The sequence below is a fragment of the Euwallacea fornicatus genome, chromosome 27, assembly GCF_040115645.1.
Source record: "Euwallacea fornicatus isolate EFF26 chromosome 27, ASM4011564v1, whole genome shotgun sequence".
NCBI classification, from domain to species: domain Eukaryota; kingdom Metazoa; phylum Arthropoda; class Insecta; order Coleoptera; family Curculionidae; genus Euwallacea; species Euwallacea fornicatus.
The window spans coordinates 1,875,333-1,901,950 of record NC_089567.1 but is presented as its reverse complement, the minus strand read 5'-3'; the positions used below and the strand labels follow the sequence as shown (position 1 = coordinate 1,901,950).

The window sequence follows — 26,618 nt, the reverse complement described above, 5'->3', positions numbered from 1 at the left end:
TTGCCTTTCATCAATTTTTAAAAATTTGTTTTTTTTTCCTTGACTTTTGACATTGATTTGCACTGTCATTCTGTCATCTAACGATTCTAACATTGCGTCATCGAAAAACGAAGATGGTGGACGATGTGTCGGGCGTTGGAAAATAAAAAAAATTGGTTCTAAAATTTTAATATTTGGCTTGCATACGCAAGTTACAGAGCAACCATTACTTAACTAGTATCCTTTTTTAAACGGTAAGTAACTTAACAAGCTCTCATTACATGACTACTTGCTGTTTCCACTGGAAGTTGAAATAACGGTATCGTAAATGACGTACTGACTACTCTTCACTAATTTTTGTAAAACCTCTTTCTTTAGTCACGATTTTCCAGCTAAATCCGGCACTGAACTTTTGCCTCACTCCACTTTTCATTGATTTTCTGGATAACGCAAGCTCAGTACCATTTTAATTGTTTTTCCTGTTTCTGGGTGACTCAGAGGTTTCACTCCCTACTCTACAGGGTTTCCCTGATAAAGTTGGTTGAAATTAGTGTTGGAAATATGGAATTACTTACAGATAGACCAAAACCAAGCATGGCAGATCGAAGAGCTGAGTTAGAGCGTAAAAAAGCTAAGCTTCAGGCTATTCGAGATGAAAAAGAAAGAAGAAGGAGAGAAAAGGAATCCAAAGATGTTAAGGAGACATTGGATCGTGCCCATCTGGGGGTTGGCGGTGATAGAAGAGACATTGATGAGATGCTTAGCGAAGTTGGAGTAGCTCCACTATCAGAAATTTACTCCAGCATTTCAACTTTAAATTCACTGACCCCTGAGCAAAGCAGAAACCATACACCCGATGCATCCTTGCAAATGAATAGTTTACCAAATAAGTAAGGCCAGGTCTATCTAATTTAATTCTTTATTCTTAGTTGCAAAACCTTAATGACTTATAATATGTTATACCATCCTTAATTCCTAATTTTTGTAAAGTTCCCAAGAATGTTTTTTAATTTTGACCTTTAGGAATTAAGAATTAGCAAAATACTTCTTAATACATGCACAGAGCAACAAGGTAAATAGTCATTTTGCCAGAAAATTGCCAATTAGTCAATTGTCAATATGATATTTTTACATATTAAGACTTTGATTAAATCATTTCATGAATTATAAATTAAAAATAAGCATTATAAATTAATAATAAGGAATTAATAAATTGGATCATTTCAGCGTAACTTTCGTCATTGATATCATCACACCAAAGAGAATTTCAATTTCATTTTTGTTTTAAAGTGTTATTGCTGCAAAGAAGAAAACCCCACATCTTACCGTGGTTCCAGTTCAAACAACAAGCATTCCTCCTAAAGAAGTTGTCCTTTATACCAAACAAACCCAAACTACTGCAACTGGCCATGAACTACGTGATGGTAAGTTTTGTTTACATATTTCTTATACTTAAGTACTCTTTTTTTCTAGTCCAGTTTGAGAGTTTTCAAATCTTATCCAGTTTTTTTTTATTGGCAAAGTAGTAGGTCATGGAATCTTAATTTTTTTCTGTCCATAGCTCTTACATGTCAGATAAATATGTAAAAGATGTCAAAACTAAACTTTCATTTCCTATTATTTTGCGAATAATATATATATTGGGTTATCTACCTAATTTTATTAAATTTTGTTTGTTGGTAATTCTTTTTTTATGCATTACATATTTTGATATTTTGGTGACTAGTTTTATTTTGAGATACTCCTTGCTACTACTAACTCAATAATTATTTGTAAAAAAATGGCTTGTCATTTGTCACTAACTCAGTTATCTTCATTTTTCTTTTATCTTTGGTCCCTAGTTTTAAATTTTTGTTCTATTCAATTTTCTTTAAAAAGGTTTAAATCATGAGGTGTTAAAGCTTTTTATAATATTAGGATTACATAGTTTCATATGGATTTTTCTGAAAAAGGATCTTGTAAGTAGTACTGTTCATATTCTGTCATTTCATAGTTCATGAAACTGTCATATTAGAAAAAGGAAAAATCCAAAGTTAAACATAAGTCTAGCAAAAGCAGGACTAAACCTCAATTATTAAGTTAAAAGACAAGGAAACACATTCAATAAAGAAATGAAACTTGTTGTTCTCTGAAACACACTATAAAGTTTTTAAACAATAATAATTATGAACAACTAATATAGTAGCGATATTACTGTTTTATATCGTAATTGCTAACAAGGATTTTCTTCTGCATCGTCATCACCCCTTAAAGGCTATATGGAGGATTGGTGGAGACCACGTAAAGGTACGCCCTCACCCTGCACAGCATTGTATATAGCTTTTTATATGTATCGCGCTGTATATATTAAAACAATTTCCCTTTCACCTAAATATTTAACTAAAGTTCCTAAAATCATTCATACAAAAAATGTATTTAAAAAACAAATAGGGATCGGGATATAATTGATAGTTTAAACAATGACCACATTGCTACTATTCAAGCTAGTGGAAAAAGTGTAGGTGTGATAAAACTATTATGTCCATTTGTCAACGTCAAACTGAGCAGGTAGTCATGCAGCATGCGATGTAAACATGAAATTAGGAGCATTGTCTTTCTTATTGTAAATGCATGGCTGCAAATAATTTTGTGTTAGATTTTTTGGCTTTTAACGTGATAACAAATAAAAAAGCACCGTTACAATTTTAATATAACTAAAAGAAATGTTTATGAAGTCAACATACAGGGTTCTCATAAGGAAATTGTACAATAACAGTCCGAAAAAGAGCACAGATTAAAACTAAAACGCTCTGTATAGGGTGTACCGTTAAGGATGTGGAGAGGTCATATTTCAGAAATTATAAACTGCTTACAGACAATTGCACGAATTAATTGAATATACACACGAAATATTTACAAACCAGAATAACGACACAGCTTCTGTTTAGGTGTGTGATACTTGATGAACTACAATTCGAAAATGATTAATTTTTAACGGAAAATAAGGTAATAAATATCTCGTGTAACGAGTATTTATAGCTAGAGAGGTTTATGTTTATTCTTTATGAAACTTCGAAAACAGACGTTGTTTTGAAATTTCTTATTTTCTAAGAGTGTTTCGCTCAGAGATCCTTAAAGCGAGTTTTTATAGAATTCGATCATCTTTTTATTTAAACGATATATAACCATTTTTGAAAATCTATCATATTGGTTGCCTCAAAATTTCTCCAAAAATTTAAGTATCTAGAGTCGCTTCATTTTGATAATTAAATCATTGTTACTAACATAATTACCTGCAACATCTTTATCATCATTCGTCTATTTTCTGAGATTCCAGTTACTAAATCTTGAACGCACTGTTCATATAGACAACGTGAGCATTGCCAAATTATTATTTTGTAACTCACTTATTCCTTTTCCAAAGCTAAAAATTAGTTGTAAAATTAATAATTGCAATGTCCAATACCACTCTAAAACAGCGCTTTGTTAATACGTATTTTATCTCAACTTTTTCCTACGAATTTGATTTGATTAAGTTAATTTGATAATTTTATTGGTTAGGAAAATTGGCATTTTAATATTTTTAAAGTGATCACTGACTGATTTTAACTGATTTCGCACTTTTCATTGGTGCCGGACTGGTAATACTGGTACCGTATAAAAGACATTCAATTTTTGGTCCTTGAATCTGTATTATATACCCCACAGAGACGTTTTGAAGTCAAATTGGTACAAGGTATTGTCCCTATATTTAAACTGATTCAAGTTATAAAAAGATGCTTTAGAATAAGATTTAAGAATTTTTTGACGGTAGTTGCTCAAAACAAACAGCAGATTTTAGATCTAAAGACACTATGTCATCGAGAGCAGTAAATTGCTTTGATAAAGTTTTAATTATTTTTAATTATCTCATGGGATAAATCCAAAAATATATATTTAATGATTAACAGTAACGAATTACAGTAATTTTCTTCTTTACTTTAGCATTCAAGTTCGTTTTTGTATGGCCGGGCATAATATACAATTTTATACCTCCATTTGCAGGTATAAGATGATAGTTTTACACCTTAGGGAGTAAAAACCATCTTACTTTTCCAAAATTATTGTTACCGTGATAATGTTGCAGTACATTAATTCCTATGGGCTTATGATTGAAGAGATATTTGTGGTTTTGGCGCCTCGTCCATTAGCGTTAATAAGTAAACATTTGTTTGATTTCCAATTCTATTAGGAAATCATCGGTTAGAAACGTGGACTTTGAGTGGCAATCATTTTCAAATGTTTTGTCAAATGGTAGATTTGAACTGAAGAATTGCGAAAATTTGCATTTTTTTAACTAGCTTAGAAGTAGTCTGTTGTAGGTTCCCACTTTTTGCTGCTCACTTTAGCTTGCCTTATTCCCTACAATAGATTTGTAGATGTAGGTAGATTTCCTTTTTATAAACAGAAATTGCCAATTAAGAAAACCTACTTAGTCTGACTTGTAAATTAGCGAGGAAACTAATAACATCTCCTAGAATTACCAACAAAAATGTATTATTTTAGAGATAAGTAGTTAATTATGTTCCGCAATGTTCTAACTGAAGTTTCTTTTTTTTTAAATCCTATAGCTCATGCCACAGACTACTACGGTAAGTTTCTAGATTTTGGACAGCTTGCTTGTCGAGCCAGATTTCGCTTTTTGCCAGTTTTACGTTTAAGACACCATACTCTCTATTTACCACCTATTTTGGCAATCATTCAAATGCCACTTGTGTCTTCGTTATGTGAAGATCCACTCCTGTGTCAGTCCCCATCAGCTCTAAATTCCGTAGCTCCTTCCTAGTTACACGTGCATAATGCCGAATGTTTTATAAACAGGGTTGTGTTGTGTTTCTTGTGTTTGGGAGATCTGATTGCGTAATTAAAAGCTTGTACATTTTAAGTTTATACTCGGTGATTTTGCAAATTGAACGAACGCAGTTGTCCTGACGATTTTTTTGATGATTCGGTCCATTCAATTTGCAAGAATTGTACAAGTTAATCTATTAACCGACTAACTGCATGTGGATTATTTTATTAAGATGTTGGAGTAAACATTGTAGTCATTATGGCTTCTAAGGCACCACTTTTATATTGATTAAAGCCATCATTTGTGGACATATTTACGAGGCTGAAGTACAAGAAAAAATAAGTTAGTCAATACGTGCACCAATGATGTCTCGCTTGATACCTTCCAGTGAAATAACTTATTTTTATTTGTGCAGTAAGTCGAGCATTATTTTTTTCAATACAACAAACATTATTCCAATCAGAGATTTGATTTTTGAGCCCTAATTTTAACTATTTCTTTTTACTCCCACCTACGGCAGACGAATACAACCTAAACCCAGGTTTAGAGTGGGAAGATGAGTTCACAGGTAGGTGGCTACGCATAGCTTAAGGTTACGTCAATTTGGTGTTTGTTTACTTGGTAATTATCTATTTAATAAACTTTTCTATTCGCCTGCGTAGTTGCGGCATATGCTAACAAAACATGTCCATGCATTCTGAAGACTTGTTCAAAGAATTTCCTTCAAAAACAATCATTCCTTCCAAATTAAATTCGCTTATAGACTTTTGCTTAATGTTCAATGTCTTAAATTCACCCATTAGTATCATTACTATTAACACTGTATTGACTAATACAAGGGCCCTTCCGTAATTGTAGTAAGGTTGCTTGCAAAGGGTCAATGTTTCCTCTTGCCTTGTTTTACAGTCCCGTACTTTTAAGTCAATCCCGACTTTCGATATCCTTTTACACTTGCTTGAAATGCTGTTTTTTAATGTGCGGTTTGTGTGAGTTTGAGACGGAATGTATGTTTTATTTGATTCAAAATTATTTATGTTTATTCATAAGATCGACACTAAATGAATCGCTGAGCGGAATGATTAAGTCCAGCACGCTATTCTCTTGATCTCCTTTCAAAATACAATTTAGTATGATCGGGTTGAAGAGATAGCGAAGTTTCAGGAATATGTCGAGTGGTTCCCATTCTTTGGCCATAATTTTTGTTCTCATCATTATAAATGCATAATTAATTATAAGCGAATGTACAGCTTTCTGTAAGGTAGTCTGTGCTGCATGTTTTTTTTTTAAATTTAAAGGTCAACTATCTAGGAAGGACTTTTACGGCCGATTTACTGTAACCTTCCACAGCGGAATACCTTTATTTACTTCGTAATAAGAATTAGTAGCAAGAGTACAAAGTAGCAATCGACGGATGCTGTTCGTTTTTAGATCGGTGTCGCATGAGGCATTATTGCAAAATACCACATTTAAAATCCACTAAGTGTCGATAAAAACAACTAATTAAATTTTGCCAAGTTGCTGGTTTAAGTTTTAACACTTAATTTGTTTATCTCAATAGTAAATCCACCGTTTTTTACTTATTTTAGAAAACTGTATTTCAGAGTTCACACAATCACGCACTAAATGTTAAAACGAGCAAGCAAACGATATGTTACGGGAAGGCTACCGTTATGACGTCATACGGCGCATTTTATTATCTGCAACGATAGGCATATGGGGCAGAATATGGTTATTTTAGGTAATATAAAGACGCTAAAGACGGGTGAAAGCCAACTTTCTCCTTTTGTCTCCAATTTATTACAAGTCGCTGCCTGGTCACATCTGGATTGTGTGACGTGACACCGGTGCGAGAACGCTTTACTCATAATAATTTTGGTTTTTCTAAAATTTTATACAAGTCCTTATATACAGGCTGTTCCATAAAAACTAGTAAACCTATCTCAGTTATTTATCAACGAACTTTGATGAACTAAAAACCAAATAAAATTATGTTGTTCGCACAACCAAATAACGTCAAAATGTTTTTTCTGAACTCAACTTTTGCTTCAGGGGGCAACTTCCGAATTTTAAATAGAACTTTCTATTTTTTTACGTTTTTTGATAGAAAGTATTTTTGTGAATTTAACAACGTATGACAAGTTAGTGTTAAAACTATATTTAAATTTAAAAAAACATTGAAAACATGTATCTAATACATTGTCTTGAATGTTACAAATTGGATTTTTGTTTTGTCTTTACCAACGTATTTATCTGTAGTTTTAACAAATTATTATTTCTAAACATATTGCGCAATTGACTACTACCACATTGACCACATGATTTCCATCTTATTATATCATGCGCAGCATTTATGATAGAATTGGCTACAATTCTCTAGCAAGCATTTATAATTTTTATCTGAAAATATCGACTTTTTGGCTGTGTAATATCGACTTTATCTTGAGGGTAACCCCATAGCTAAAAATCAGACGGACAAAAGTCCGGTGAAAGAGCCGGTGGTTTTATCTTGTTCCTTCTCGCTGGGTTCTAATGGCGCTAGGCACCGTTGCACAAGGAATTATAATGGAATAAAATGGAATGAAATGTAGATGGCCACAGGATAACACAAAGAGCCCCATGACCATGCAGATATTTCTATTTTTTTAGTTTAAAACTATTTTAACATTAACTTGTCTCACATCATCAAATTCAGAAAAATACAGAGTTCTAGTTACAATTCTAAAATTGATGCCTGAAGCAGAAGTTGAGTTTAAAAAAATAAATTTTGACGTTATTTGCTAATCTGAACAAAACAATCACTCTATTTGGTTTTTAGTTCGTCAAAGTTCGTCCATAAATAACCGAATTACAGCTTTCCTCATTTTTTTTTATGAGACAGCTAGTATGACTATTTCTAACAATTTTAGCATGTTAAAATAGATTGTTGAAACTCTATTTCTTCTTTAATCTTTAATTGAGTCTCTTAAATGAAACGAACCCTTAATTTTTTTCACGAAATTTTTGTATTTTGGCCATTCCGGTTGGATCGTAACTAACCTTATTATTTCGGTTGGTTCAATCCTCAATATTCGCATTTTTATTAAACCGTTCTGGATAGTTGACCTCAAGTGTGAATGTTACAAATTGGCGCCAATGCGCCCAAGAGCCCGCCCAATATTCACCTATAGTTCTGACGTATGGCGACCCACAAGGAGAGGACGAGGAAAGTTCGCTGCCACACCTCGGGGCCAGCAAACTGCCCCCAGGCATCCTCCCCCATGGGCTACCCCAGGTCAAAGAGGTTCAGCCGGCAGTCACCCAGTTGGAGCAAGAAGCGAAAAAAGAGGAAGTTAAAGAAAGTGAGTTGTGAGCCGTTAGTGTTAAAATTGTTGTGTATCCAATGAGTTTGCTATTAGTTAGGGAACTCAGTGAAGAAGAGAAACAAATGATTATTCTCTCCGAGGAGTTCCAGCGTTTCGTGGACCGAGCCGGTCAAATAATGGAGAGGGCATTGTGCGAGACTGTGGACATTTATACCGACTATTCGGGCATTGGAGAAGAGGCTTTAGACGAGAAGTGCCATCAAAGGATTTCTTTCAATAGAACGTTTTTCGATGAGAGGTATTTCACTCGGCTTTCGCAAAATCTTTTTTCTTGAATCTTGGCTTCAGATGGTCCAAAAACCGAACGATAACATCTTTAGACTGGTCGCCGCAGTTTCCAGAGCTACTTTTGGCGTCATATAATAATAACGAAGAATCACCAAACGATCCGGACGGTGTAGTTCTAGTTTGGAACACCAAATTTAAGAAAACTACTCCTGAGTATATTTTCCATTGTCAAAGTGCCGTGCTATCAGCTACATTTGCAAGGTTAGTTACCTCTGGCATTTCGTAGCATTCATTAGCCTTTTGTATTCGGAATTTCGTAGGTTTCATCCGAATCTTATTTTGGGCGGTACCTATTCTGGACAAATTGTATTGTGGGACAATAGAGTGCAAAAGAGGACGCCCATACAAAGAACTCCATTATCGGCTAGTGCGCATACGGTATAATTTAATAAAAGCGTTAAAACGAAATTGATGATAAACGGCTCAACTGCATTTTTAAAGCGAAACACATAATTATACTGAAAACTATTTCGTCATACATTCAATTTTAAATTCTTCAGTTTGTGAAAGTTTCATAGCCAAGAATCAGGAATCAGTACGTTGTAATCAAAATGTCGTTTTTTTGGAAATTTCGGACTTTTGGAAATGTTGCATGAAGTGTTTTTCCACTAACAACATTAGGAGGAACAAAAAAAGGTCCTGGGACAAGATTGACAACTTCAATGGGGTCGTACATGTTCTGTCGCATAAAATTTATTATCAAAAGTTGCGTAAAACTTCATCAAAATGCAGGATCTTGTCAACCTTAATAGTGGTTGTCTTACGCTAAGTAAAGTATGATACATGAACTACCCTTGTATAATAGCCCTGGGATGGACCTATCTAACTCTGTTTCGTTTCACAAAATCAGTTAAGCCATATTTGAAAAATCTGTCTGAAAGTTTCGTTTGGAACGTTTAAATTATCGCTTAGTTGAAAACATGAATCAAAATCCCCTAAAGGTGTCTAGTTTTGTTTTTCTTACCTGCTAGCATCCAGTGTACTGTCTGTCGGTGGTGGGGACCCAAAACGCGCACAATCTGATCAGCATCTCCACTGATGGTAGGATGTGTTCGTGGTCTTTGGATATGTTGGGCCAACCTCAAGAAATTCTCGACTTACACCGGATGCAGGGCAAACCCGTGGCTGTGACCTGTCTGGACTTTCCTAGTTCGGACGTCAATAATTTCGTGGTGGGATCTGAGGAAGGTTTGTTGTGCTGAAATTTGCGCTTAGTGGAATAGTTGATATGGCGAGTTTAATCATTGACTTCAGCTAGATACAACATTATTACATAGTTTAAGTAAAATGTTCAATTCCGTTCTCTATTTATTTCTATTACATTTGATAATTTTGTTATTTTATATTTCATTAGATACATCAGAAAAAAATCTGCGATTCATAGTGGTCATTGGTTTAAATTTTAATCTTGTAATTAGGGGCGGCATATTCAGCTTGCCGGCACGGAACAAAGGCAGGCATAACAGAAACCTACGATGGTCATCAAGGGCCCATTACTGGGGTTAGTGTAAACGCGGTCCAAGGGGGAATCGATTTTTCTCACATGTTTCTTACCTCCTCGTTGGATTGGACTATTAAGTTATGGAGCTTAAAGGTATGTGGAGTGACGACTTCAGGCCTACACAAACTTGAAACAAAATATATCCTTAGGACTCCAAACCAATCTATTCCTTCGATGATAACGGCGATTACGTGCTGGACGTGAAATGGTCGCCGGTGCATCCTGCCCTTTTCGCCGCTGTTGATTGCAGCGGTCGTTTAGATCTATGGAACTTGAATCAGGACACCGAAGTACCGGCGGCCAGCGTTACAGTGGAAGGAATGCCGGCTTTAAACAAGGTGTCCTGGACGCCATCTGGATTGCACGTCACCGTTGGGGATAACTTGGGTCGAATTCATGTGTACGATGTTGCAGAGGTAATTACCGATAAATAAGTTCTACAAGAGTGAATCAAATGTGAACCGAAATTCCTTTCGTGCGATTAATAGAGAATTGGGAGAGAGCTCGTGTGTCTAAGGGTAATAAAAAGTCGAAATATATTAAAGAAAATCGGATTCCTTTCTTCAACTTCGATATCCTATAGCTCCATTATTACCAACTTTTGTCTTAAAGCAAGTTTACTTAAATCGACTTACTATGAGTTGTACTATATCCGGTAGAGCATGGTACACGGGGTATTCAGGCACCCTGTGTAATAGTATTAGGCGCTAATCAATTTAATTTTTTTACAGAACTTTGCCCATCCAAGGCACGATGAATGGAACAAATTTCTCTACACGACGCAGGAATTGTGGAACAACCAAGTGGACGAGGAGTTGGAGAAATTGAATTTTTCGGTGTCCAACATAAACACCTCGTTTTAATGCTTGAATGCTTTTAGGAAATCACCCGTTAACTCACTCTAGTGACGTATTAAAATTAATTCTCAACGGGCTTTCTTCGACGTCCCTTTCGTAGACATAAACTCATCAATCATTAGATTAATGCCTTTCTTTACGGTTTGTACTGAAATAAACGAGGACCGTAGGGCATTGTGATCACGTGTTGTTCCAAGGATTTATCGTTTGTTAAGAATCAAAAAGTCATTTTTTTACTCATTCATTATTTTAGGCTCTAAATTACGTTTTGTTTCCATCCAAGTACCTAGTTACTAATGTGCTTCGTCTCTAACATTAATTCAGAAAATATATATCTAAACGTACCTATATTATAACCCGGAAAAGAGAAATACCTACCTATCCAAAAAAAAATAAAGAGCTTGTTTTTCAAACGTTTTTGTTACATATTTACTTACTGTTTCCTTCCTTGTTAAATGTGCTTGTATATAGCTAATTTATTTTTATTATTAACAAGTAAAATTTAGTGATTTTTTTGATACTTATGTTTGTTTTATAATGCATTTTGTGCCTCCGTGTACATATCTTATTTAAATTAAACCGGCATTGATTATGAGTGGTGGAATCTTATTACACGCCCTATTCCTCGTGCCAAAGTTGCATTACCAATTATGCATCGCCCCAAAGCACAAGAAGCCATTTGTTTTTTTAAAACTAGACAATCACATCGATTTACTATTTTTCCAGTGGTTAAGCGTGAATCTGTGAGCGTACGTATGTCCACATTGATTAACTCCACTGATGACACTATGATACACACAACCGCGGAAGGTTCAGAAGCTGTATAGTTGGGTAGTTAAGGTTGAAGAAAACAATTTAGGTAGTCATTAAAACATATTTTTTAATAATGGATAATATTCGGACAAAAATTATATAAGTATAATAATATAAACTTAAAAAACACACCGACATAATTAAAAGCTTACAGGAAGCCTATTTAAAGATTATTCTTATGAACGAAAATAACAGTAACTTCTTTCATTCAATAAAAAAAAAGGAGCATTAAAACTGTTTAACAACTTCATGTCGTAGTAGCTATCGTCGCTAGGTTTAAGTCGAGCGAAAATTCGACCTTATTGGCAACCACATTGGATAAACAAAGCTGACGCGAATATCAAAAGTTGATAGTAAGGCCGGAAATAACCTAAGCAAGATATCATGGAAAACGGTAGCAGATTGTGATCCAAAGTGGTCGCTGAGTGACGGTAATTTACTAAAATCTAATGATTCAAGTACATAGTTTGATACTTATTACAAAAAAAAACTTATCAAACTTTTGATTCTTCTTGGACGTTGCAACGACACATTAACATTTCATATTTGTTTTTTAATAAGATGTACGATTAGATACACATGCGCTACTCTACGAAACCACCGTTACTGTATTTTACTTGGCGCCTAAGTTATAAAATATAACGATTCTTAAACCTTAACCGTAACTCTTAAAACCTAAAAACCTATCACTATCTTTCGCACAGCCAGTTTTTCACAAAACTATTTTTTTTTTGGTAAGGAGAATTTTGACGGAATTGCGACAAATTGGTTGATTCCAAGTCGCTGTCACTATTGTATGCCTTGAAATGCACTCAAAGTCGATATGCCAATGGTTGAGATGATACAGGAATTAAAATAACATGAAAACACGTGCAAATAAACATTGTTTCGAAATCGAGGGAATTTTCCTCGATTTGATGATAAATTTGTTTGAATCTAAACATGCAGCTTCAACTAATTTGAATGACCTTTAATTTTTCGAAAGTCGCATACAGAGTATCCGGTTTTTCTTGCACCAGGACTTTAACCTACGTATTCTACTCCGAAAAGTAGTACCGATTTTCTATACAAACTACATTCGCAGAATGCGCCCATGAGGAAATACAGGGTTTTGAATTTTAATTAATTTTTTCCTAGCAGAAATTTGAAAAAAAAACCGTTGAACTAGTTTCAATCTTATAATATGTGGTCAACTCAAGAAAGTACAAAATTTGATTTAAAGTAATTGAAACATGAAACAAATAACAAATCAAACGAAACATGCTTTATGTGATAATTTTGTAAATAACTCGAAAACGATGTTAGATACAAAAAAGAAACAAAACAAATAAGTTCCTAAATTGAACGATTTAAAAATTGAATTCTCTGTGGTGCCTCACGAACACATCCAGAGAGATACAGGGGCTGTAACCTCAAGAAAACCATGACCCTGTTTGTTCTCACCACCGGGCAAGCCCAATTCTGAAGATAAGAACTAACCCATGCTCAAAATGAGCTAATTATCTCAAAAACTTTATAGGGTTTTTGAGATAATTAACTCATCTTGCACAATCTCCTTTATTAGGTTGTAATCTATAAAGGAAAAGTTGAGAAAAAAGTAACTTCGATATATTGTACAGTGGAGACTCGCGTATCCGAATATCCTAATATACGCACTTCCTATTATCGGTATGTTCTGTTATTTCGTGGCGTATTTAGATTTATATGATAAAAACGTACTTTTTTGTATCCCACTGGCTAAATGTAAACATATATAGTCGGAAGCAGAACACAATGGCAAATAAAGGGAAACGTGCAGTTTTAACTATAAAAACAAAATAATTAAAGATCTTGAAAATGGGGTAAGCGCCATGAAATTAACAAGGATACGTGGTGTTGGGAAATCTACAATAACATATATTAAAAAATAGAAACAGGATATTGAAAATTATAAACACAAAATGTAGATTTCAAAGGATGCTAGTACCAATAGAAAAACCTTAACAAAACCTAAAAATAAAATTGTAGACGCTGCCGTCTTCCAATGATTTCGTCAACAAAGAGACAAAGGAATGCCGATCCCTGGACCATGTTATGTGAAAAAGCTCTACAATTCAACGATGACTTACAAGGAAAACCATTTAGTTAGTCACTAATTGTTAGTAAAATTCAGAGCACGTCATGGAATTCGACAGCTGGATATCTGTGAAGAACAACTTTTGGTGGATAGTACTGCTGCAAAAACCTTCAAAACAGACTTTTACAAATGTTTAAATGATGGAAGATATGAATTAACAAATATCTACAATGTTGATGTAATGGGAATACATTGAAAAGCACTACCACAGAAAACGTTAGTTTCTTATAGTGAACGATCGGCTCCCGGTCGCAAAATTAGTAAATAATGCATCACCGCACTTCTTTGTGCAAATGCTACCGGACGCCATCAACTCCCAATTGTGATCATTGGAAGAAGTAGCCATCCGCCCTGTTTTAAACATGTCAATATGGGTGGAATGCCTGTTACTTATAAAAAATTAGACAAATGCTTAGATGGACAGCAACTTTTTTGTTAAACAGTTTGAAAAGGATTTCATATCAAAGGCTAAAGAACACCAATGAAAAAAGGTAACAACGAGAAAACTGTTTTGCTGACGGACAATGCTAAATCGCATTTTACATGTGACGTTCTTAAACAGAAAAATAGAATTTATAAAAGTTATGTTTCTTCCACCTAATGTAACTTCACTCGTGCAGTCATTAGATCAAGGGATAATCTCCAAACGACTATAAAGAAGTTGCTAAAAAAAAATCTGTTTAGATTTTCTTCGAATGGAGAGGGGGTGATAAAGCAATAAAAAAAATATATTAAAGACTGTTTTTACATGGTGTTACATGGTGGCAAATGCGTGGAGCAATGTTCAAAGCACCACATTAAAAGAGCATGGAGAGAACTTTGATGCATGAAATTGAAGAAATTGGCGAACAAGAAGGAACAGTAAAAGTAGAAGTTCAAGAAACTGTCAAAACGTTGCATAATTTACCAGTATGAGATTGCGACAATAATAATTTAATGCGATAGTTTCAGTGCGATAAACACAATAGTAATGATGAGAATACACCTACTCATATTGAATCATTAGTCATTTAAAAAATGACTTCAACGGTTTGAGACACAACAGGAATGTAATTCTACACAACTACTTGTAATAAAAAAAATGTGTGTTATTTAGTGGTTAAAAAGATATTGGATACTTAAATGTTAAGAGAAACTGTTAATTTCGTTCGTTTTTATTTAAATAAATGACGTTTAATGCAAAAAAAAGACATTTTTCTGTTATCCGAATATTCTGCTAACCGTATACTTTTGTCTCCCAATTGGTTCGGATACGGGAATCTCAACTGTATTTCCTTAACGCGACATTTTCTTGCATATAATTTATACAACAAATCAGTAAAATTTTTAAGCGTAGGTTACGTGGTCTAAGTCCTATTTCGAAATATCCGATCACGCTCCATAGCGATATACAAGCAGGAAAACTTTAAAAAGTGTAACAACCACGAGAAAATTTTGACCATCCCGATGGATCACTGCTTAACGTTGGATATCAGCCGTTTTGTCTTTTGGCGACAACTTAATCTGGTTCAATTTTGTAAATTAATACGTTCAGTTGGTATACGTCGTCAGGTGGCGAGGAGGAGGTAAACGCAATACGCGCCTAAATGGCATTGTGGAATTCGAGGTAATGGTGAATAGAAATTCAATTCTTTTACTATTAAAGGATCTGCAACTTCGTAACGGTTTGAGCTTTGTTATTTTTCTCTTTCTGTGTTCATTTTAAATTTTTAGAAACTTAAAACGCTGTAGAACTATAGGGATAAAAACGTATTTACTAAATGAGCGTATTGAAAAGAAGTGCGGAAGCCCAGAAGAGCTTTAATGTTAGAATTGTTTTCAGTTTGTTTGAGAATAACTATCTCAGCCTTTTCCGCAATCATTGACACAGTGATTTTGACAACGTCCAGAACTCTCTTATTTGAGTTGTTTGGTTATTGCCACCTTTAACACGGCCATTTTTGTTAACATTCCTGATTTATAATTTTAACCAATTTACATTTTTTTCATAATACCTCGATATGAAAATAATATGGCAGCTTCGTTTACGACATATTAAATGCTCCGAAAACGATTTTTTTTTTCACATTTAGCCGGCCTTCATAGGGGTGATGTGGAACCACTCAAATATGATCACCGGTACTGCTGGAGAGCAACACCAACTTTGTTTTACTTTAATATAATGCACCTTTTAATAATTTTGTTACCTAATTTGGCTTAATATAAGATTATGCATCGTAGAAAGTAAATATGTAATAATCGTTATTATTTCATTAAGGAGCAAAACTTGTACAAGTCTCGTGAGGCCGGCTCCCAGTTGTTTTGTAATCATCTTATGTTACGACTTTTATCACAAAATGAACACAACGACTTAATTTTTTTAGACTTATTAATTACAAATTAAATTCAGGTGTTTTCCTTTGATAAGTAGTTTCTAAATCTACATCTACTTACGCATTAAAGCTGAATCCCTGTTCTTTTTGTTGCTTTTTTTAGAAAAATGCCAAAATTGACTTCACCACATCAATCACATTTTACCCTTAACTCTAAGCTCTACCGACTTCTTAAGTTTTAGCAATAATTTGCTTGACATTGGCCAAGTAAAATACGTCTTTCTATAACATGCTTACAGGGTGTATGAAGCCATAAATTCATTCGCTGGTTTCTTAATTCTAAAAGGTTCAAGATATAATCATAAAACATTAAAATATGATTTGTTCCGTTATAGCAATGACTAATAAAGGAAAGATAATAGTGATAAAAACAGTTAACATCAATGCGAAACTCTGTTCTAAGTCCTCGAACATATTGGCAGTACTTAAGTGAAGCGTCACCGCACGACAAAAATCATACAATCAATTTTAAATGTAGGTGTTTTCATATTTCTCTGATCTATAGCTCGATAAAAAATATATTGTGGAAAAAAATTCGAAAAACGTGTCGTGGTAACGAATCGCTTGAACGGTGCCAATATGAATGAGGTCTCAGTTCTGCAATAACAAACATGAGTGCAGAGTTGCTAATTCTAACCAAATTCATTGGCAACGTGAACATTTGAAAAAATCCTGTAAACTATAGTAATTTTGGATTTTACTGGAAATTGGATTTATATTTCGTATACTATATATCGTTATTTCAATTTTTGAACGTTTTCGACACATTTGAAAAATGACAATTTTTGCACTTCACTTTCGAGATTCGCCACTTCCGAATTAGCTCGGAAAAAAATTTAAATAAGATTCTCAATTAAAAATTCGATAAAAAAATCAAATTAGAAAAGTCAAAATCTAGATGTAAAAACTATTTCACCAAAATAGTAATAATAGTATAGAGGGGGTAGGGGGGAAGTACTACATATCTACGGTTAGAGTCTTGGGGCCTCTTTTTTTACCCCGTGTGACCTCCCTTCCCCATTTTCTGCATAATTCAAACATCATTATCTCAAAAAGTTGAAATTCAGAATATTGCATATCATACGAAACATACTTGATTTTCGACAAAACCACAAACATGCTAAAAAATGTTGGAAATAGTAAGCCAAAAGTAAGTCACTTTTAAATTATTATGTACAAATATTTGGATTTCCCGACCGGGTCCTTCGCCTCCTAACGTTTTCTCTTCGGAATTAACTAAAAGTTGATTATGATAAAGACACGAACAAAGTAAAAATTAATCATGGCGATAATTGAGCAATTGTTAATGCATCGAGAAATAGCTAAAATTCAGTTCCGGTTCAATTATAAGAAAATTGCATGAAAAAAATAAACTCGTCATTGTTCCAAAAATATCCGAAAGAAACAAAAAATGAAAATTTGCAAAATCGTATTTGCTTCTTTTCACTCTAAATGTAAATGTGTCAAAGAAACCGCATACGATTTTAAGTAGAAATTTATGTTATTGCTACACGTATCTATTTTAATAAAAGTTAGATTCGGTGGTAGGAGGTCGAAGCATTAAAGTAATAAAAAAGAGTTTGCAAATTTTTATATAAAAAAAACCTGGAACCTGTGAGACTTTTTTTATTCCCCAGACACCGTTTGTTAAGAAGTTAATTGAGCAAATTTGCCTTAATTTAATAGAGACACAAAGGGGCAAGTTTGAAATTTTTTTGGCAGAAATGCTCTTAAAATTAATTAAATAAAGTTTTACATTAAAATAATATCCAAAATCGATTAATCGTTTATATTTTATTGATGCCGTATTTACTTTGATTCCTAAGAAGCAAAGGCTTACTCGTAGCATATTTTTAGAAAGTTGAAACATTATGTTCTAGTAACCCTCAACTTTTTTTTACAAGCGCACATTTGCGGAAAGTATTTTAATGGTATCTGCTGCCAAGATATTGTAACGGGTTATCATTAAAAAAAACCTGGCAGTAGATAGTAAACCCTAAATGTAGGGCATTGATTAAGTCGTTAATTATTTACCATCAGATATCTGACTGAACAGATTAACACACGAGATTATGCAAGACCAGCCTCTGATATTTAAACTACTTGACTGTTTGTTTAATAGTCATGCTTTTTTTGGGTAAAAATAATTGATTATAGTGAAATAATGATCTCGATACTTTAAGTTCAAATTGAATCCTTACTGCAAAACTCCCTATATAGTTTTTTTCTGCTACTAAGAAACCTGCTCTAGTACAATATACAGATAGAACAAGTATTATAAAAACGAATAAATTAACTTCAAATCAAGTTTAAAAAAAATACTTTCTCTTAGACGCGACTTTTAAAAGGCTCAAGTAGAAATGCCACTATTTATGAATTATATCTCTATTTCATGTAATCCCAACTAAGTTATTTTTCAAACGCTTCAAGAATAAAGTAAGAAAATATATACAAATATACTTTAAAGCAGAAAAGCGGCTGGAGATACAAAATCACACCAATTTTTTATTGTGAAAATTGGTCCATTTTCCTTTATTAATCAGTGTCAAAGCGCTCATCACAACAAGACACATTAAAAGTTAATACGTAACCATCCGTTGATATAGCGCGCTTAACATTATTAAAATAGTTTTGCACTTAACCTGTAGTGTATAAAAATATTATGGCCAAAATAAGGTACGCAGTACGGTCCATGCAGCGTCATCTATAACGCAGTCTTCATATTTACGAGCTGTGGCAAATTACTATTTCTTTAAACCAAGGAACTGCAGTGTTTTGTTGAATATTATGACGATTCAAATCGGCGTTTAAACTCACCAATGTCAGTCTTTAAGGCGTGACCAACAAGTTCGCATTAAAAATTCATTCTGAGAACAATGCACCTTACCAAGACCTTTTCTATATTGACTAGTTTGTGATTTGTACAAGTGGATTTCTGTTTCGCATGTTTTCAAATTCCTTCAGTTTGTTTTGCCAGAACATACGCCAATGCGAATCATCGAGATCACCAATGACTTAAAACGAAACTGAAGGAATTGAGTAATAATGTAACCTACGAATTCAGTTATCTCGAAGAGATTCAGATGTACTCACAGGAGTGAGCACAGTCTATAAGTCGTCAGTAAAACTAGTGGCCAGAGCGGTGTTACCGCTGCTACCTGCTTTGATTTTGTCGAGGACCCTGTTTACGTAATCGGTGGAACAGCCTGCCACTTTTCCTCCTAAAAATAAATTACATTTCTAGTGAGATAATATCAGAATTAGTATTAGAGAAACAAATGCAATTTTTTTAAATTATAAAATTAAATTTGTACACTCAAACTCGGTTATCGCAGACCTGGAATATAACGAACGGTCACCTTTAACAAACTAAATGTCAGGAATGCACAGAGTGTCTATTTAATTACATATTATTCTTTCGGAATAACGAACACAGTTATAACGAAAATCGATTTTAGCGAACGCTTTTTGAAGAATAATTCGTAAGTTCAATCGATCATGACGAACTAATATCTATTGAAAAGACCATCCTGAAGAATTTATTAGGCTAGTTTTAGGGATTTTTTTTGTCGGAATGATTTCGACACAAGTGAATCCCCATGTATTAAATTGTTATTGTTTTTTCGCCATTTTGGATTTTCGAGAGCAAGAGGAACTCATGGATCAAGATGACGAAGGAGATGTTCCATTGACAGAGTGGGTTAGAAAGCATAATAATGTGATCTAGAAGAATATATCAAAATGGATAACGATTTGCTAACAACCGATTTTTAACAAATTATATGGCTATATAGAAAGACATTCTCTTATTAAAAACAAAATGCAAAATAAAATAACTGCTTATTTTACAGTATAAAATAAATAGTATGATTGTATGTAGTTGTAATATGATGTATTACACTGTATTAAATAGGTATAGATAAAAGAGATGAGTTCTTTTTTCCTTTCTTTTCGTTTCAACTGGTATACAAGTCTTAACTATGTATAGACAAATACAAAAAAAAAACAACATATAAGGATTTTTAATGCGAACATAATATGTATGTACATATACATATTAACTAGAATCAGATATAACGAACGCCCCGCTATAACGAATAAAATTTCTGGTCTCGTGTTTTTTATAACAGAGTTCGAGTGTATATTATGCATACATGTATCTATATAGATAACTTGTGTAATACTTACTTATACATGATTTACTAATTTTGTCTATTGTTCTAGCCATTTCTTCTCGCCTTTCAGGGTTATGTTCTTTCACTTTGACGGCGATAAGCTGCTTTAATTGCTGTATGGTATTCATATACCGTCCTGAAAACAGAAATTATTAACTAATCTATTAATTTACCAATCTGCGAAGTTTCTCCATCTGAGCAAAGTAGATATGAGAATCATCACTTCAGATGAGAATCACAATCATCCTTCCAATCCCAAAGTTAAATTTATACGAGTGTTACTTTAAGGTGTTTCACTTATGTGATTGCAACTTTGGGGTGTAGTTCCGGTATAAACTGAAGTGTCCCTATATTGAAAATATTTTAAATGAAGTAGCCTTATCGAACTAAATAAAATGGCGCCTAGCTGTTATTTCGACATTTTGGGCTACTGTTAACATGTCCAAAATACCAAAATGATCCATACTCAATACACACATCCATAGTGGACCATACGGAGGTTCACAAAATAAAAGAGATGACTCCCATAAAAATACGGGATGCCTGTATAGAGTAAGTTTAACAGAAAAGAAGAACATAAGCGAAATCGAGTCCCCACGACAAAGTTATTATGAAAATTATGTCCTCTAGGTAAATTTACAATAACATTCAAACCATTAAAAACTTTTATGGATTGGTACTTACTATGTTCATGTTCAAGTCCGCTCAGCTTAATCTTATTCGCTTCGTGTTGAGCTTTCTTCTTCAGTCGGCAGGCTCTCGAGGCCAATTTATTTTTCTCTTTTCGAGAGTTCGGCCGGACGTTGAAGGGTAACTCACTCACCGGCGTCATGTCGTTGATTGTCCGCCCAAGTTTATCGAGTTCTTTGCCGATGTTAAAGAGTTTACGTGGATTTGGCGTCAGATCGTTTCCGTCACCTTTACGTGCCTTACCTGACGTTTGGTATTTCAATGAGTTAGTTTGCATAAACCGTTTAACAAAAGATGAGGTTAAGAAAGTTGTAAGATTATAGTTTTATTTCATAAAACAATTACGCTGATGTTTCACAACTTTCTTGACTATATGTTTTACTGAATGTTTACTCGATGTTAAATATGTGAATAATCAGAGAAATTTCTTTTTCTAAAATTGTTCAATTTTTATTACGTTTCTGACTCGGTAATAAATAACTTACCACTGTGTTTTATGCCTCTAACCGAACAATTTGGACTAAACACTGGATCGGTAACTTCATTGAGCACGTGCGGATCCTCCATTTTGCACTTCATGACTAATCTTTGGCCTTTCGGTCCTTTGGATTGGATATTGTACTGCCAGAAATATTTTTCCTTCTTGGAACTCTTAGGACTGTCATCGTCGTCATCAGAATCTATGACATAAATATAGATCTGAAGAGCCATCCAAATGAAAGTATATGGAAAAATTAAATATTTATTGCATAGTAAGTTACATATAATACGCAAAGGACCCGCATTCACAAAAGCGTTTTTTCTTGTCGCCTAGTTATTCGATATGAAATAAAATATAAATAGCAGCGGTCATAAAACTGAGAACGACATATAAAAAAAATAGAAAAAATAACTCCTTGGAAGTAAACCTTAAAAAATCCCTAATTTTTTTAACGACTTTTATTTGATCGTAAGAGAAGTCAATAATGCCAATTTTAAGAATATTGCAATAATCAAAACTAAAAAAAATACTTTTCGGCATAGACTATTAGTGTCTGACAAATTCCCTAAGAATAGAGTACCGCACTTGCTTAACAGCGTCGAATAAATTTGGAATATTTTAGACGTTTTGTGATCTCATAGCCTTATTTACAAGGTTCTAAAAATTTTCAGTCTTATTAAAATCCAGACTACAGGAAGGTTATTTTAGAAGGGACGGGATTTTCGTTGAACCAAGCACGAATCTAGCTTCCGTATGTTTTTTATTGTTGTCTTGTTAAAATGTCCAAATTACAGGTCAGTTCTCTTCGACATACGGTAGCAATAATCTCCATAATGTTCGTATATTGGAATTGATTCATTATACTCTCAATTTTATGAATAAGACTTATTCAAGAAAAAACATCCGCAAATTTTAATTAATCCACGTTCATATTTCACTGTGGTTGTGGTGTACTTGGAATTATAAATCTTGGTTTGAAAGATACAACATATACTGTTTTCCATCTGATTCCGTCTGATGGATTTTTGTATGATCATCAGATCAAAGAACGTATTTTCGCTAGTACAAAGGCCATGCTTTATGATCTTCAACATACTGTATTGTAGTCGTGCGATTTTTTCCAAATCATCGGTTTTTGACACGCGACTCGTCCGTATAAATTGACTTCATTCAGACGACGTTTAGTTGTTTGAACGAATGATACAGAGTTTTTATTTCATTTTCACACTTTTTGGGAAAATTCTTTCTGCATATTAACCACCGTCAACATGGGATTTTAACAAGAAAGTCTCACAATTTGTCAATTTATTCCAGGTTCCGATTTGCTAGAATTATTTTTTTATATGGCAGGTTTTATGTTGTTTAATGCTCCTTAAAAGGTTTAATCATATGAAAAATGATTGTTTTAGTGCATTTTATAGTAATATTGCAATATTCTTATACGACATCCCAAAAGACTTTGAACTAATAATTAATTCTCTAAGCTCTGATGTGCAACTTGTTTATTTTCCTACTATTTTCTACATTTAATTAGTACTCAAAATTTCAATTTTACAAAAACTTTCACAAATTATCACCAATAGGTGTGCTGAACGCAGCAGCATTTTTAATTTAGTGTAGGCTATCTATCGATACTTGAAATACGCTAACTGCTATAGTATTTTCATAAAACATGGGAATTCCGTAACTTCTTATACAATAGAGCTTCAAGATTCCCATATACAAAAAGAACATAGTTATTATGTTGCCAAATTTTATCAATGTATTTCAATTTCAGAAAAACAAGTGGGTATTCTTAATTTTATGGCTGCCACTATACATAGTACATAAACATTGATTTACATCAATAGCTAAAGCTTTTTTAAAAATAAATTATATCAGCCATTATCATGTAATTTAAGTGCCTGTTATTCCCCAAACGTGCTGGAATCTATCATACGTTTGTAAAACTACATCACTATTAGTACAAAGACGATTTAGTATTAAAATAGATCTACAATTTCAAAATATTAGAACAAATTAGGTGTTTTGATAAACTTGACGATTACCTCGAAGTTTGACACTTTAAATAATACATAGAGAATATTCGTTCGCTTTGCAAAATCTAATATAATTACATTCAGCAAGAAAAACCACTGCCGAATGCAAAGTGGCACGGAAATTGACATTCTAACATCATTTCATGATTTTTTCATCGCAACAAACCGCAGTAACGCCAACAATAGTAGTTTGCTCCTAAGCTGATGATCTCATTACTTGTAAAAATACGATGTAAGTTAGTTTACTCGGATTATATCATCTGCACGTGAATTTCACACAAAAATCCTCGATCTCGAGTGAATTTTTTTAAATGAAACACCCTATACTGTGTGTAATATTTTCTTTTCAAAAATTAGAAGTCACCATCATCGAAATGACGAATAATAATTTGTTTAAAGAATACTATCGTATTCTGGGTAAAATCGTCTATCTATAACCGTTTTTACTTTTTTCATACAGGAAATAATGTACGATACATTTAGCCTTGAAATATTACTGATTTCCGCTATTTAAAGGATATTTCAGTAAACTTCAAATTTTTCTTAAACCTGAAAGTGGTAATTAATAATGCATAATTTATTCATAAGAATATTCAGTACGCAAAGCGATATAGGTAAACATCACTTTTCGCCCAAAACGAATGCTGAACTTACTATTGTCAGACGAATAATCTTCATAATGTCCATCACTGTCTTCATCGCTTTCATATTCATCGTGTGAATAATCGTGAAGATCCGGACTGAGAATGCCACCAGTTGACAGAGACGAAGTTGAACCACATTCGGCTAACGAACTAATACAGACATTGGCATTCAAATACCCATCAAAATGCCTGCCAAACCGTTGTTCATACCTAGTTGATAACAAATGCTTTCGGGGTTCCCGCCTCTGCCATATTTGTTCAAGGCCAAGATGCGTGGGAGCAGAGGAGGACAATCTCGATGCTTGGCCTCGAGAGATTTTCAAGTTAGGTGAGTGGAGAGAGGTATTTCTTGTGGAGGGTACAGATTGGCCTGTAACCGAAAAAAGTAGATAGAAAATTTGAATAAATATTTGTCATGTATGAGCTACCCAATAGTGATCTTTCAGGTGAAGATTCACATTTGTCCTTCCGCATAAGTAGATCATGAAGAGTACTTTGTTTGGGTTGCGCATTATGCGACCGCATGGGGGATGATTGCGACGTTAAAATAGAAGAACTGGAACTTGCAGGGCTTCCTGGAAATTCCAATTTTGAACTCAGTACAGGCTAATTGAGTGCAAACTTCAAATAAAACAAACCGTCTGGAACTGTGCCAAAGACACCACTAAATTTAAATGTATAAATACCTGGAGACAAAGCAGAAACAGGAGTCTTAGGACTGACATCAAAATTCCCACTGGTAGTTCCCGAAGCTGCGTCTAAATCTTTATAAACCATCAAACCTATTTAAGAATGAAATACATTTAAGGTACTGATAAAAAAAACATAAGTACTTACCTTGAGGACAAGAGGAGGCCCCAATAAACTGATTATTATTAGTCATATTCCCAATGTTGAAACTATAGGGACTCGAAGTAGATTCCAGAGTTGTGTAATTGGAGTCATTAGGCAATAATAAATCATCAAAGTTCAAGTCTCCCAGGAAATTATCATCATTTGCGTTCAATTCTGCTAATGTGGGGCCTATAATAGCAATGTTTCACACCACTGAAATGCTGATATATAAAACCAAATCACTACCTTGTATAAGATCAGCTTTATCAACTTGAAAGATATCGTCTTCATCCATGTGTATAAGCGCTTCAGACTTGAGCATTTCTTCATTAGTTATGATACGATTCTCCCAGTAAGTGTCATATGTGTTTGTTGGTGATAGAGTTTGGTCCGATGAAAATCCTGAAACATCATATTAACTTGTGGAGTTTTTCTAGAAGAATTGTTTACGAGACGAGTCTTCTTTGTTACTCGCAACAAGGATTTGGATAATTAGCGGAGTTATGAAGCCGGTTAAATAGGTGAAGAAGTGTAGTTTTAGAGGACCAATTGAAAGCGCCTTGTTTTTCTTTCTCAATTCATGGCTCGCAAGTATTTTATTAACAAAAATTGAGCCAAATGACAGAAATTTGGAACAAATCCAAACTATACCTCGTGTCTGTAGAACTATAGCAACCATTGTTGTTGGTTCCATCAATTAACTGAATCGTTTAGTAGAGGTATCTCTTTTCACTTCATAACTTATTGCGAATTGAAATTCATTTTACCACAAATACCCTTTTAAATATGAAATATAGTCGTTTTAATTATAAAAACTATTAGTATAGGCGCCAAAATTAGGTAAATATCATTACGGCGCCATTCTTGCCAGAACACTAAAATGCGCTACGCATCACTATTTGAAGTGTAGAATTAAGGTGGGATTTACCTATAGTTCCATACAAAGGACTTTGTGAATTCTCCAATTCAAAAATATAATCTCTATAGTCTGGGAGATCCCTACGAACCGGAATAGGGACTGAGGCTGAGGTAATCATGACGTTGGTTTCGTTGATTGGTTCCTGCTTCACTGTAATTCCTGGATCCAAGTTATAGTCGTGAAAATCACCCATAGTTCTATAAAAATATTATTTATTTATTTCGCCGCTTATTGTTTAATATGCAGTGGTTTGTGATCTTACGATCTTTCTTCTCAGAATTAATCACTAAGCGTCATTTAAAATTATTTTTAAGCTCAAAGGTGACTTTAATTTTGAGAATAATTTTGTTTATAAGTAAAAAAGCATGTTAGCGCCGAAAATGTCTTATTTACTATAAGAAAATAGTTGAATTATCATTGATCGCAGCCAAAACAACTTGTGTTATTGTTTCGCCTGAAGATATTGAACCATTAGCATTATGTAGTGTTTGTTACAATAATATTATAATAGCATATCGCATATATTTTAATAAAGTTGAGTAGAGTAATGAACGTAATGCCTATGGCTTGAGTTCTGCATACCTTACGTGGAATTCCATTAATTTTCTCGACACTTTAAACCGGTTTTCAACATAGCTTTTATTGCAAATTAGCAGAAAGGAACAAAGTTTTTAATAGAACAATAATTAAGTCCCTAGTATATCCCGAATTGTTGTAATATACCAGCAAGCAATTATC

At 33.8% G+C, this 26,618-nt stretch overlaps 2 protein-coding genes across 17 annotated transcripts; one reads left to right on the top strand and one right to left on the bottom strand.

Moving 5' to 3' along the window:
* The first annotated feature begins 76 nt into the window (after positions 1 to 76).
* On the top strand, positions 77 to 11,392 carry sw (short wing). Of its 15 annotated transcripts, none has more exons than XM_066297078.1 (14): positions 77 to 233; positions 557 to 869; positions 1,270 to 1,403; positions 2,233 to 2,265; positions 4,569 to 4,589; positions 5,310 to 5,357; positions 7,981 to 8,127; positions 8,185 to 8,389; positions 8,440 to 8,640; positions 8,700 to 8,817; positions 9,411 to 9,627; positions 9,858 to 10,033; positions 10,090 to 10,356; positions 10,672 to 11,392. In XM_066297078.1, the coding sequence occupies exons 2-14, from the start codon at positions 574 to 576 to the stop codon at positions 10,801 to 10,803; spliced, it is 1,995 nt and encodes a 664-aa protein (XP_066153175.1). In that variant the 5' UTR covers positions 77 to 233; positions 557 to 573; the 3' UTR covers positions 10,804 to 11,392. The 15 variants fall into 15 exon arrangements, with proteins under 15 accessions (XP_066153175.1, XP_066153173.1, XP_066153172.1 ...); XM_066297076.1 differs by having other exon boundaries at positions 7,957 to 8,127; XM_066297075.1 differs by having other exon boundaries at positions 2,200 to 2,265.
* A 265-nt stretch (positions 11,393 to 11,657) lies between these two features.
* On the bottom strand, positions 11,658 to 26,618 carry REPTOR (repressed by TOR). Of its 2 annotated transcripts, XM_066297104.1 has the most exons (12): positions 26,463 to 26,617; positions 25,890 to 26,077; positions 25,208 to 25,363; positions 24,965 to 25,150; positions 24,814 to 24,909; positions 24,556 to 24,702; positions 24,338 to 24,497; positions 24,138 to 24,277; positions 21,449 to 21,643; positions 20,958 to 21,206; positions 20,287 to 20,409; positions 11,658 to 19,319 (listed from the first exon to the last, which is right to left on the bottom strand). In XM_066297104.1, the coding sequence occupies exons 1-12, from the start codon at positions 26,477 to 26,479 to the stop codon at positions 19,207 to 19,209; spliced, it is 1,770 nt and encodes a 589-aa protein (XP_066153201.1). In that variant the 5' UTR covers positions 26,480 to 26,617; the 3' UTR covers positions 11,658 to 19,206. The 2 variants fall into 2 exon arrangements, with proteins under 2 accessions (XP_066153201.1, XP_066153202.1); XM_066297105.1 differs by lacking the exon at positions 11,658 to 19,319 and having other exon boundaries at positions 20,397 to 20,620; positions 26,463 to 26,618.